Source organism: Mastigoproctus giganteus, chromosome 10 (assembly GCF_048544385.1).
Source record: "Mastigoproctus giganteus isolate SK-2022 chromosome 10, ASM4854438v1, whole genome shotgun sequence".
Lineage (NCBI taxonomy): Eukaryota > Metazoa > Arthropoda > Arachnida > Uropygi > Thelyphonidae > Mastigoproctus > Mastigoproctus giganteus.
This window is the reverse complement of record NC_143584.1, coordinates 196066943-196080336: the sequence shown is the minus strand read 5'-3', so window position 1 is coordinate 196080336 and position 13394 is coordinate 196066943. Positions and strand designations below refer to the sequence as shown.

The window sequence follows — 13394 nt, the reverse complement described above, 5'->3', positions numbered from 1 at the left end:
TTTTTGTTTTTATGAAAACCCCAAGCACGAGAGGTTCAGAACCTATAGTACTTAGTACTGTGCAGCGGTTGGAGGTTGAAAGAATGAAAGATGAAAGAAGATATTTGTTGACATTAGACTTGGAACTTTTATAGATTGTAATTTTCAGCAAATTCGTATGAAGGCAGGTTTTTCCAGAAAACGCCAATTGAATGAATAAATGAGGAAGAAGAAAAGTTGGTTCGCTTAAGTTTGAATCTGGACAGTAAAAGGATTGCATCGAAAGAGAGAGCGGGAATTATGGAAGCCAAACGAGACGAACAATGCCCATGGAGGTATCTGTAGAAAAGGCATGCAGCAGAAACAGTGCGTCTATGAAACAGCGAGTGGTGAGACTGTTAGAGAGGAGTCATTAATTAACCTAACTGCCCTCTTCTGAATGGAATCAAGAAGCCTGAGAGAGGTTTTGGGGCCACTGCCCCAGATGTCGGAACAATATTCCATGGTAGGGCGAATTTTCGATTTGTACAGAGAGAAAAGCTGTTTAGAAGAAAACTAATGCCGAAAGCGAAAGTTTAGATGCAGAGGAAACAATCTTTATAATAGGCTTATGCCAAGAGAGATTAGAAGTCAGGGAAATCCCCAATAGAGGTACATCATCTTGCTTAGAAATCGGAGTGTCACCGAAGATAAGGATTGGAGCAGAAGAATCATTTTTGCAAGATACGAGATAGTCCTCTCGTATAAGAGAGAACTGAGTTTTACAAGGCCCCACTGGCGAATTACCTGGAGATCGAAATTTAAGGATTTGATAGTGGATATTCGAGAAGTTGAAGCTGATTGAGCAGAGCAAGGTTTCTCAAACTTGAAAGTGGAATGTAATGTGCTATCATCGGCAAAATTATAGATAGGATTTCCGTTCAGAGGAAGGAAATCATTAATATACAAGAGGAAAAGAGTTGGGATAAGAACGGAACCTTGGGGGACACCAACATTAGTGGAGAAGTTAGAAGACAGCCATCTACCATCACCCACAGTGAACGGTCAAAGAGAAAACTGGATAACCAATTACAAAACACAAATGGCAAACCATAAGATAGAACAATTTAGGCCAAACACTATCAAAATGTTTGAAATTGAGAGCAACTGCTTGTTTCACCGAACTTTTCCATCGAATTTGTTCACGACGACAACATGTGCGCTAGTAGTGAACATGTGCTTGTATTGTGCTCGTCAGTTTTCCAGTTTATAGGTTATTTTGACCAGCGTTTCTCAAACCTTTTTAGTCATGTCACACTTTTCATTTACCACATTTTCACGGAACTCTTACGAAACACAAGTTTAGCGAGATCCAAAGAACTGTTTACTAATATTTTATTACATGTGATGCACTGTGCATCAGCAGCATCTTTATTTTCAGCACATGTAAAGCCGAAATACAAATAATGAAGGTTCCTAAAGTTATTAGTGTACACAGGAACAGGAACCTTTCATTCCACAGCATTGCTAATTGCCACAGTTAAGCTCCACTCTGCCATGATAAGAGTATTCTGAGTCCCCTGTGTGATGATCCTCATCAAATTCTGATCCATCTTACGTTAGGAAGTTTTGCCATTCGGTCGCGAAACTCCAACTCAAGACACCTTCAGCCAGAACGGAAGTTCGTCGAACAACTGTCATTAGGGTGTACTTCCAAATTTTCAGGTCCATTAGGAGTAAACTAGATTCAGGAGAACTGATCATCCTCTCTCAGGCAGCTGTCATAGTCTGCCCCGCAGATTTTGAATCTCATCGACGACGAGAGGAACTTTTATGGGCTTTTTTCACTCTGTGGTTGGGAACTACAATAAGGGAAAGAACTACACCACGTTTTCTATGTATTCTGTTAATTTTGTCGATCAGTGTAGTAGAAACGCTTTGTGGGTCTTTTTTTTTGTACATTTTTAATGCTACAAATCCATCACCACCACAATTTAAATTTTTCTCTATTGCCTTTTCCAATATCACAATGCACAGTATGCCCATATTTAGGAAGATGGTTTTTTGTATAGTTCTATGCTTCGATAGGCGGTCCTGAATTTCTCAACTGACGAATGAAGAACTGGTGTCAATGTTGGATTTCGATACTATTCTTCTGAAGCGCTGGCCATAACGATGTATCGTTCAATTTGCCTTCTGGTTCTACGAGGAATGCCCATATGTATACCGAAATCTTCGTATATTTTAGTGATGTTGTTAAAAATAGACAAACACTGCCATTGCATTATCTCAAATATCTATCAGAACTTTATACGCATCCACGATCAATTCCAGAGCAGCACCTAGACCTGAACTTACAATTTCATGCATTTTACTTAGAGGAAGTGTTATTGCGAAACGTTTCAGATGACTCAAAGATACTCCGGAAATTCTGTATTTCTAATTGCATATAATAGCTCCACCGATGCCGAGGAAATTGTTTTGTCATTCCAGAAGAAATATATTTTTAAGAATTAATTGTTAACTTTTGGGGCTCAAGTAAACTATGCTGCAAGTGTTAATTTTTCGATTGAAAGTAGGAGCATGGAATGTCGTTTCGGTATGTTAAAAAGTTGTACACGCTACCAGGAGATCTCGAAGAATTCCTTATACCAACTACTTCACAGGCATCAGAAATGGCCAGCTTTAAAGTGAGAGATGCACATACACAGCTAAATCAGATTTCACTGTCGTATATTGTCATGTACCATAAAATTATAACTAATTGAAGGCAAATTTATGGTAGGCCAAGGATATGATAGGTTCTATCATATCCTTGGCCTACCATAAATTTGCAATATATTCCGAAATTAACAAGAGCGTCCATTTGCAAAAGAACTCCGCTTGTAAGATAAGTAAGAGGAACAAACTGAAAAATCGTCTCTTATTCTACCTGTCATTATTCACGTAGCGGACAGACAATGGAAATTGTTCAATGTCAGTTATGTCGTTAGTCTCATTGGCCAAAATAGAAAATAACTGCTGAATTTATAAATATATTAATCTTTTGTAGGATTCAATTGTTGAATACAGCGATTACGAATAACGAAGTTATAGCTTAACAGATATTTATTTAAAGTATACCCAGTAAAATAAAATAAAATAAAATATTTCCAGAAGCTTTCGGAACTCGTGTCCCTTTCTCAACTGACAGAATTTTTAAATACATTACAAGCAAACTGTGGCACGTTACTCATTCGTCATTGTTGTAGCATTGTTATAGCTGTTGTTGAATACAGCGATAACTTCGTTCTCGATTCTTGAACTTAACATATGTTGCATTTTTTGATGATTTTTTAGATGGTTTTTCAGTGGGTCATCTCTACATTTAGTCCCAAAATGTGATATTGCTCAAAAATTCCCATAATCTTCTACAGAATCATCCAGTTTGAGTGGTGCAGAATCATTATGCCTCTTGAACGAATTTATGCTATCAGGAACGAATTCTTTCTTGACCACAAAAATTGCCCTCATAGGTAGCACAGTTATTAGATTTGCCATCTTCCTTAAACTGGATGGAAAAGAGCTCAATTTCAATCACATGAATGACGTCATTAATTTTAACGGGCCTTTTTCCCAAACTTGACTGAGTTAACTAACACATCTCAGGTGAGAGCTTGTTTTTTTCTCTCGGAAACTCGGGGTTTTCGTCCAGCAAACAGAAAATAAAGTTTGAACCATTGGTTTTAGAACATGATACGTTATCCCAGGGAAATTTTGGAAGGGCAGTGATTGATGGACCTTTTGTCCCTTCCACCGACAGTGATTGGAAGTTCCGACCTCTTCAGTATACGCTACTCGTTTCAGTTCGTTAGTGTGTTTATTCCCCATTTTCTGCACAATTGGAATAGAAGTTTTTTTCCCGCTTTTAATTAGCAGCCTATCACAGTAACGTTTGGTTGGAACTAAGCCCGTGCCTCCCTGCATCATGCCATGCTTCTCCAACGATCTCTCGGAAGGTGTACCATATTCTAAAAATTAATTGAAAGTTTTTGCTTTAATTTTTTTGTAACTGAACTATGTTCTAAATATACTAATCAAAGTTTTAGTAGACAGATTTGAAAACTTAACAGAAAATTAAATAGGGAAACAAAAATATTACAAAAAATTTCTGAAGCCCAATGCTGGAGAGTAACAGATTATAGTTGTTTTTGTACCAACAGTTCAATGTTCATTTCCTGTACTGCTCTAAATGACCAACATATAAGGAAATTATAAAAAAAGTACGGCGTAAAAATTCAAACCTAAGAAATTTTTGCGTAACTTCTGAAAAAAAAAATCTTTGGAGGTTAAATTCTATATATATTTTATACTGAAAAAGTATAATTAAAGTATGCAACACATACATAGTTGACCTTCTCCTTCCTATCTTCAGACGAATCCTGCAATCGGGAATAGTTCCATCAATTTGGAGATCTTATCGTTACAAGACTATTACCATTCCAAAGGTCAAGAAATCTAAATGTCCAGAAGACCTGCTATCAATCTCAATCAGTTGTTCCTGACTCAAATTTTTGAAAAAGTGATTCACCCGGCACTGCATTGGACAGAGACCAGAGTACCTGTTTACCGTTTTGCACAAGATCTCGAAAACTACCAATCTTCTTGAAACCCTCTTCAGAATTCAGCAGATTCTCAAGAGCAAATCCAAGAATTGACATCATATTTCTGGGCTTTAAATCGGCATATGGCATAATATACCTTACAGTTCTTTTCACTTCACTTAGCCGACCGGGCTAGCCGAGTGGGTAAAGTACCTACCCGGCAACCCAAAGGTCGCGGGTTCGATTCTCGCCTCGGGCTTGGATCAAAGTACTGCAAAAACCTTGGGAGGTGCAATATGGCCACAGAAGCCGATGCGCCAATAACTACCAAATCAAAAAAAAAAAAAAAAAAAATCACTTCACTTAACCGCTAGTTCGATTTAGTGGATAACTTACTTAATATTTTGAAGTCAATTTTAATTCCTAGGCATCTGTCTGTTACCCACCACAACAACAACCAGATAACCTAAAACGTCACAAGAGGCATCTCATTGCAGAGTGTGCTTTCAGCTATCCTCTTCGCAGCAGTTCGGAGCCTTTGCTCTTCCACAATTCTAACTTTGTTTCTTATGTTGACGTTCTGAATTTCTATGGGAATCCAGAACGTCCTGACCAAACTGACGATATTAACCAAATGCTTCTATTCGGATAACGAGAAACAAAAATTATCTAGCCACTCTTGGGCTAAATTTGAACATGTCCAAATCATCTCAGCTACTGATAACCAGAAAGTGAGTTAAAAAAAGATATCCAAACCTTTGTTGGTGGGAAGGTGCAAAGGATGACCTGGACTCACCGTGATGTTGGGTTGATCTTCCAGCTGCACTTGCAGGATGGGGCAGAAGACGTACGCCACTTTAGACATCAACCCAGATAAGTTCTTTGAAGAAAAGCTCTACAGAAAGGACATCCTTATGAACTCTTACCAACTCATGGTTCTATGAAGGCCACCTGCTCCTGGATATTTGTGAATGCTGCATTCATCTTCCACATTTTGACTTTCTGTATTTTATCTCAAACTTTGTTTTACTTATCTTGCATTTGTAAGTCGATTCTTGTAATTTTCCCGGGTCGAGCACTTATGTACTGATATATATTTTACACGTGTTCCTCGCACTTTAGTCTGAATTTTGTACACCCTTCTGGCACATTACCGTCTGCGGTGATCCACAACTTCTTGTGGTTAATAAATTAATAATAATTTAGAAGTGACTCAAAAATATTGGTACAAACGTTTAGGGGAGGTAGGTGACATCTAAAGGAATGTGAATTGCATAGGAACCCATAACTGTAAACGTCACGGAGAAGTAGTAGCAGAGGCACAAGAGCAGAAATAACACAAGGTAGTAATTAGTGGCAAACATTTGACATAATATTAACAATGGTGTACGAAATGGATGCATTTCATGATGTTACAACAGATGCTCGAAGGTTCCACCATGAGACACCGACGCAACATGGATTGGCGGACACTGTCGAACACACCTGGAGTTTCTTTGACAGTAGCAGTAGCGCAGAAGAGTCTCGCCACGAGATCCATTTCCGTCTCCACAGGCGATTCATACACGATAGATTTGAGGGCCCCACACAGAAAGAAATCAAGGCTCGATAAATCAGGTGAGCGCGGGGGCCAACCAACGGATCCACCACGACCAATCAATCGACGCCCAAAACGCCTGTTCAAATGGTCACGAACACACCTTCCATAATGGGCAGGCGCCCCGTCATCTTGAAACCAAATGTTGCGTCTCACATTTGCTGGGATATCGTCAAGTAACTTGTTCATGAAAGATCCAATTTTTCTTCCGTAATGAAGCATGTGTCTTCTCAATCTTTGACTCCAAACCTCGTGAATCTGGTTGCAAGTAATCAAACTTGACTCCGTTTGCCAGCAGACTGAGTCAAGTATCTGGCAAACAGGCCTAGATTATCTAATTTCATGTATTTTCCCTCATTGAAATATTGTATTATCTGGGATAAACATGCTTTTCATTATTCGTTCTGTTGTTTATTCAGACTTTTATTTCCTTTCTATTAGTTATTAGTGCATTCTCAGCCACGAGCATCAATCAGCAACAAGCAACAACTGAGAAATTAAAAAGCGTCTTTAGGCTTGGAAATGACAAGGCGACTAGATCGTGTGCAGCCCACGTGGGGTACACTTAATACGGGAAATGGCCCGTGGCCCAAATGAGTTTGACATCCCTGCTACAAAGGCTTTCCATAAAACAGTCCAACTATCCAACATAAAAAAATTGAAACTGAATGGTCCGAGAGACATTCCAAATATTTTCAAGAACTACTCTGATCATTCATACTGTAGATCTGATTCAAATTGAGAATGTGTGGGACATGCTGGATAGGGAAATTCGGCCTCGCAGGTCTCTGCCAATCACAATACAACAGCTGGCTAATATCCTAATGAATGAGTAGTCAAAGTCGGGGAGGCTAAACTCCTTGAAACACAATGAAATCGTTGACACGAAGTTTACAGCCTGCTATTGGGGAATAAGGTGCTTCCTAGATACTGAATAAAGGTTTCAAAGTTTTTCGCAGTGAGTGTGTATCTCTTTATTGAACATGGCATTCATATGACTTATTTTCCTTTTTTTTTCTTTTATTGTAGGAAGCATATATTATACTAAAAGAACCAAACCAAGCTAACGCTGCAAGTGGAAAGAACAAAAATTACTAGTGAAGAAACACATTCAAAGAATTCAATAAGAAACTGTTCAACGCACATAGAAGATTTCTGATAATGGTAAAACTCAATATAATTCTAAATGAGAGATTCGAAACTTAGTTTCAGCATTGCCTATTCTAATAAGTTTTCTGTGAAGATTTTTTTGTGGACACAATTCGATAAATGGCACAATTCAAATGTATATTATGCAATACAATAATACTTTATGAGTCAAACTGGTTATAATTAAATCACTTCTAAAATAATGTGGGCGGTAAAAGACCTTATGAATATTTTATTCCATACAAGAAATCCTCATGAAATATTCAGAAGGTATTGAACTAAAATATGAAGTTAACTGAAGGAACATACCTACAAAACATATCTAGAACAGCAATATCAAAAACTTTTTACAACGTTACCTGCTATGTAATTTTAATTTAAACTAAACACAGCTTCCGTCAAAATCGTAAAAAATTGAAAAGTGAAAAGAGTTTTTCAAGAACTAAAATTTCCTCAAATATTTTGATAAAAGAGTGAAAGCTTTTAACTATTCAGTGTATTTATTCTGGGCTGAACTTACACAAAGGAGTCAAGGGAACTCTCATCGGCGAACAGGTTTAAACGAAAATCAGTAGAAAAAAAGGTGATAAAGCCTTTTTAAGGAGCAGCTGAAAGTTCTGTTTTCTGCGAAATGGACATTTGTCATTCAGGTCAATTGCTAATTCGTAATACACTCAAATACACTTGCTCTGATACATGTGGTAAGAAGATCAAAGAAATCTCTTGTTCCTTTCATTCTTTAACTAGAATCGCATTTGCCGCTTGAAGAGAAGAAGAGAGAATTAATTTCGAAAACCTGTCGGAAAAAGTTGTCAAGGAGAATAAAACTTGAAACACACATCAGAGAATATTATTGGGAGAATGCTTTCAGCTGTTCAGTCACTGATAAAAAATTTTCAGCAATTCGAAGTCTTAAATGTAATCTCCCAGTTTACTTAATTCAGAATGTTCGAGCTAACTTGTGATATGAGTTTCTCATGAAAGGGATATTTCATAAGACATCTGAGTTCACAATAAGGAAAAAGATTTCAGCCATCCAAGCTGTGAGAATTCTTCAGAGAGAGAGGGAGAAAGAGAGCAATGCTTACAAACCATCTCAAAGATTATATTAACCACAAACTTTTCAGTTGTTGCACCTGTGACCGGAAGTTCTCACAGAAAGGAAAGCTTACAGCAGACCTCAGAGTTCATAAGGGAGAAAAACCATTCAGCTGTCCAACTGGTGACAAGTTCTCAAGGAGACAGCACCTACAAACTTCTCATAATACATAGTGGGGAAAATCCTTTCATGTAACCAACCTCTGGGAAGAGGTTCGCAGATAGAGGACATCTCAAAATTCATAGAGGAGAAAAACCTTTGAGCTGTGCAACCGATGACAATGAGTTCTCATCGAGAGAGAGACTCCAAATCCATCTCAGAAGTCATTCTGGAAGAAAACCTTTCAGCAGTCCAACCTGTGGGAAGAATTTCTCAGAAACAAGAATCCTCACAAGACACCTCAGAATTCATAGTGGAGAAAAACCGTTCAGCTGTCCAACCTGTGGGAAGAATTTCTCAGAGAGGAAACTTCACAAATCACCTCAGAATTCAGGGTGGAGAAAACCCTTTAAGCTGTCCAACCTGTGGGAAGAATTTTTCAAAGAGAGGAAACCTCACAAGACACCTCAGAATTCATAGTGGAGAAAGATCTTTCAGCTGTCCAACCTGTGGGAAGACGTTCACGCAGAGTGGAACACTTACAAAACACATCAGAATTCATAGTGGAGAAAAACCTTTCAGCTGTCCAACCTGTGACAAGACGTTCTCACAGAGTGGAACACTTACAAAACACCTCAGAATTCACAGCGGAGAAAAACCTTTCACCTGTCCAACCTGTGGGAAGAATTTCTCAGACAGAGGAAACCTCACAAATCACCTCAGAATTCATAGTGGAGAAAAACCTTTCACCTGTCCAACCTGTGGGAAGAATTTCTCAGAGAGAGTTAACCTCACAAATCACCTCAGAATTCATAGTGGAGAAAAACCTTTCAGCTGTCCAAGCTGTGGGAAGAATTTCTCACAGAAAAGACAGCTCATAATACACCTCAGAATTCATAGTGAAGAAAAACTTTTCAGCTGTCCAACCTGTGAGAAGGAGTTATCAACGAAAAAGAACCTCCAAATCCATCTCAGATGTCATACGGGAGAAAAACCTTTCAGTTGTTCAACCTGTGGGAAGAATTTCTCAGAGAGGGGATACCTCAAAAGTCACCTCAGAATTCATAGTAGAGAAAAACCGTTCAGCTGTCCAACCTGTGATAAGACCTTCTCACAGAGCCGAGCACTTACAAACCACATCAGAATTCATAGCGAAGAAAAACCTTTCAGCTGTCTAACCTGTGGGAAGAATTTCTCACAGACAGGACACCTCACAAATCACCTCAGAATTCATAATGGAGAAAAACCTTTCAGCTGTCCAACCTGTGGAAAGAATTTCTCACAGACAGGACACCTCATAGGACACCTCAGAATTCATAGTGGAGAAAAACCTTTCAGGTGTACAACCTGCGATAAGACGTTCTCACAGAGCGGAGCACTTACGAACCACATCAGAATTCATAGCGGAGAAAAACCTTTCAGCTGTCCAACCTGTGGGAAGAATTTCTCAGAGAGAGGAAACCTCAAAAATCACCTCAGAATTCATAGTGGAGAAAAACCTTTCAGCTGTCTAACCTGTGGGAAGAATTTCTCACAGACAGGACACCTCACAAATCACCTCAGAATTCATAATGGAGAAAAACCTTTCAGCTGTCCAACCTGTGGAAAGAATTTCTCACAGATAGGTCACCTCATAAGACACCTCAGAATTCATACTGGGGAAAAACCTTTCAGATGTCCAACCTGTGATAAGACGTTCTCACAGAGCGGAGCACTTACAAACCACATCAGAATTCATAGCGGAGAAAAACCTTTCAGCTGTCCAACCTGTGGGAAGAATTTCTCAGAGAGGCGAAACCTCAAAAATCACCTCAGAATTCATATAGTGGAGAAAAACCTTTCAGCTGTCTAACCTGTGGGAAGAATTTCTCACAGACAGGACACCTCACAAATCACCTCAGAATTCATAATGGAGAAAAACCTTTCAGCTGTCCAACCTGTGGAAAGAATTTCTCACAGACAGGTCACCTCATAAGACACCTCAGAATTCATACTGGGGAAAAACCTTTCAGATGTCCAACCTGTGATAAGACGTTCTCACAGAGCGGAGCACTTACAAACCACATCAGAATTCATAGCGGAGAAAAACCTTTCAGCTGTCCAACCTGTGGGAAGAATTTCTCAGAGGCGAAACCTCAAAAATCACCTCAGAATTCATATAGTGGAGAAAAACCTTTCAGCTGTCTAACCTGTGGGAAGAATTTCTCACAGACAGGACACCTCACAAATCACCTCAGAATTCATAATGGAGAAAAACCTTTCAGCTGTACAATCTGTGGAAAGAATTTTTCACAGACAAGACACCTCACAGATCACCTCAGAATTCATAGTGGAGAAAACCTTTCAGCTGTCCAACTTGTGGGAAGAATTTCTCACACACAAGACACCTCATAATTCACAGTGGAGAAAAATCTTTCAACTGTTCCACCTGTGAGAAGGAGTTCTCAACAAGAAAGAAGCTTCAAATCCATCTCAGAGGTCATACAGGAGAAAAATCTTTCAGCTGTTCAACCTGGGGGAAGAATTTCTCAGAGAGAGCACACCTCAGAATTCATTGTGGAGAAAAACCTTTCAGTTCTCTAACCTGTGAGAAAAAGTTCTCGACGAGAGAAAACGTCCAAACCCATTTCTCAGTTCATATTGGAGATAAACCTTCCAACCTGTGAGAAGAAGTTTTCACAGTGAAACACCTCGCAGCATCCTCAGTATTTACAGTAAACACAAATATTTCAGCTCTAAAGCCTGTTAGAAGTTTGCGTGGAGAGCAGAATTCCAAAGTCTCTCAGTATTCATGCTGGAGAAAATCTTTTCAGCTCTCCAACTTGTCAAAAATGCTCAATGAGAGGAATCCTCACAACAAAATTCAGAATTTATATCAGAGTTAAACCTTTCTGCTGTTAAACCTGTGAGAAGAAATTCTGAGAGAGAAAACGCATTAGAATCTATTTCAGAGACCAGACTTTAGAAAACCCTTTGAACTATCCAACATATGAAAATTTCTCACGTTGAGGACACCTAGAAACACACCTGTCAATTCGTAGTGATGTAATCTTTGAGCTCTCCTACCTATGACAATAAGGTATCCAGAACAGGAGGACTGAAAAGACCAAGAATTCCTATTGAAGAAAAACGTTTCTGCTCTCCAACAAGTGAGAAATTCTCATTGATTAAAATCCTCAAATTCCACCGGAGAGGTCATAATGGAGAAAAGCCTTTCAATTATCAAATCTGCGTGAAAAGTTGTCAACTAATGGGTACATAAAAAAATAATCTGATGGTACATATTTAAGAGAAATATTTAACAAGTAGTAAAACGTTTCGTTGAAAACAAAGTTTGATAAGACATTTCCAAGTTCATTCTGAACCAACCCTTTTAGCTATCCAATCTATCAGAAGATGATTTCAGGTAGAGGAAAAATAAAAAAAACCATCTGAGTTCGCACTACATAAAAACTCTTCTGTTGAACTATCAGTGAACGGAAGTTTTCGGGAAGAAATCCTCTCAATAAATATTTAAGGCTTCACAACGGCGAAGCCCTTTTCAGCTCTCCCATCTGTAAAAATCAGTTCCCTTGAAAAGATCAGAAATCGCTCGAAAGAGCACACAGTAATCAATAGCTGTGTAGCTATCACACGGGTTGAAGAAGTTTAAAAAATGATTCCCAAGTTCAAGTCATTGTACTAATCGATAAAAAAAAAAACTTTCATCAAATGTGAAGCGTTAATTAAAACAAACACACAATTTCTGTGGCAATTCTTAACTTTCAGATCTTGCAGTTCTGAAACCACGAAAAAATTGCATGATAAATAGAACCAACAACCAATGTCTGGATCCGTAACGAAAATAACTCTTTCTGCTGTCCTGTTCTTCATGGAACATGTTTTAAGAAATGGGCCTCTCATAAGAAATCTTTGAGTTTATACTGAAGAGTGCCATTTATCGTTACGACCAGTGGACATTGCTCAGAAAATATATATCAAATGATCGCAGTGTGCATACAAAAGAGAAATCGTCCACCTGGTATTCGTTACTAAGAAGCTCCTAAACAGAAACGATTCTCATAGAAACAGCACATTATGCGTTAGAAAGTAAAAACATTTTAGCTGTTGGAACAGGTAAGAAGTCCTCAAAAAAACCGAACACTTCTGAATTTTCTACCAGTTGAAATTGTATGTTTAAAATTCTTATGCGGGTAACAGCTGTATGGCAATTAATTTCTTTGGGAAATAAAAGTGCTGATTAAAGACAAAATAAGCCATGTTTATATATCATTTTTTTCGTATCTGTTTTCTGTGAACGGGCTAAAACCTCACCATATTTTTGGAGAATTTCTCTTTTAAATTAAAATTCCTTTACACATATATATTAGTGATTTCTTCATTTGGATAATTTATTTAAATATTTTTTCAATCAAATTTACTTTCTTGGAAAAACAATCAAATTGATTCGATTTCAAACAACAGAATTTCTTCGTCGCAATCATAATGGAATTATAACCCTCCCTAGTGCTTAAACAAATTGTCCAATGAGTTATTGACATGATCCCGTATGTCCTTGATGTAACTCTTCTGTAATGTCTAGAAAACTGCACTGTCTGCCTGTGTCCTAATATCAAAACGGATATCTTGCATTTCCATTTTTAATTCATCAGCATCCTACTTATCTACTCTAATCCAAATGTATACTGTAATTTTGGATTAAGAAAACTCTGCATTTCTACTGCACTGATCATCCCAAAAGCCAATCGAAATCTTTGGATTGGCTTTTGGGATGGCTGTTGTTTTGTTGAGCAGTTCTCTAAAGACAAGAAAATTGCGACGGATGGAGCTCCATCAATATCTGGTCGTTACCGTAGTTGTGTTGTGGACTTAAAAAAAGTTGTACCAATGGTCTTTACCAATCACTATG

At 38.2% G+C, this 13394-nt stretch overlaps 1 protein-coding gene across 1 annotated transcript; it reads left to right on the top strand.

The window, feature by feature from the left end:
- The first annotated feature begins 2546 nt into the window (after positions 1-2546).
- On the top strand, positions 2547-10879 carry LOC150079719 (uncharacterized). Its single transcript, XM_090383185.1, has 4 exons — positions 2547-2648; positions 8847-9357; positions 9442-10276; positions 10312-10879. Exons 1-4 carry the CDS (start codon positions 2547-2549, stop codon positions 10877-10879), a joined length of 2016 nt encoding a protein of 671 aa, XP_090239311.1.
- Positions 10880-13394: the final 2515 nt, after the last annotated feature.